The 448-nt window shown below is 68.5% G+C and overlaps 1 protein-coding gene across 1 annotated transcript in view; it reads right to left on the minus strand.

Moving 5' to 3' along the window:
* MUC2 (mucin 2, oligomeric mucus/gel-forming) overlaps positions 1-448 on the minus strand; it is a 101524-nt gene that overhangs the window by 92906 nt on the left and 8170 nt on the right. The window contains exon 4 of the mRNA XM_014533997.1: positions 314-428. Within this exon, the coding sequence (XP_014389483.1) occupies positions 314-428 (115 nt within the window). The remainder of the gene's footprint in view (positions 1-313; positions 429-448) is intronic.

A 448-nucleotide genomic window follows, 5' to 3' on the forward strand; every position in this document is an offset into this window, starting at 1 on the left:
TACCCCACTGCTCCCCACACCCCTCCCCCAACACCTCACCGCTCCCCACACCACTGCTCCCCACATCCCTACACCCTCCACACCCCACTGCTCCCCACACCCCACTGCCCTGCCAGGGCTGGGGACTGGGCTCACCTGTCACGTGGGGCAGGTTCACCTGCAGCTCGTTGAGCAGCACGCTGCCGTCGGACTTGAAGACCACCACCTGGGGACAGAGTGAGGGACAGCGGGGCTAGGAAGGGCTAACCCGCTGGGCTCCTCCATCAGCACGGACGAGCCGCCCTGGACCACCCTGTGCCCAGCCCGCACCCACCATGAGCGCATCCTCCCGGTTCCACATGAGGGTGAGGCCGGCGCGGGAGAAGACCTTGGTGTAGGCGTCACTCCGCTCGATGAGCAGCCCCGAGCGGTAGTGCGGGGTGCTGACCCTGCGGGGGGCAGGGGGTCG

Source organism: Myotis brandtii, unplaced genomic scaffold (genome assembly GCF_000412655.1).
Source record: "Myotis brandtii unplaced genomic scaffold, ASM41265v1 scaffold1236, whole genome shotgun sequence".
NCBI classification, from domain to species: Eukaryota; Metazoa; Chordata; class Mammalia; order Chiroptera; family Vespertilionidae; genus Myotis; species Myotis brandtii.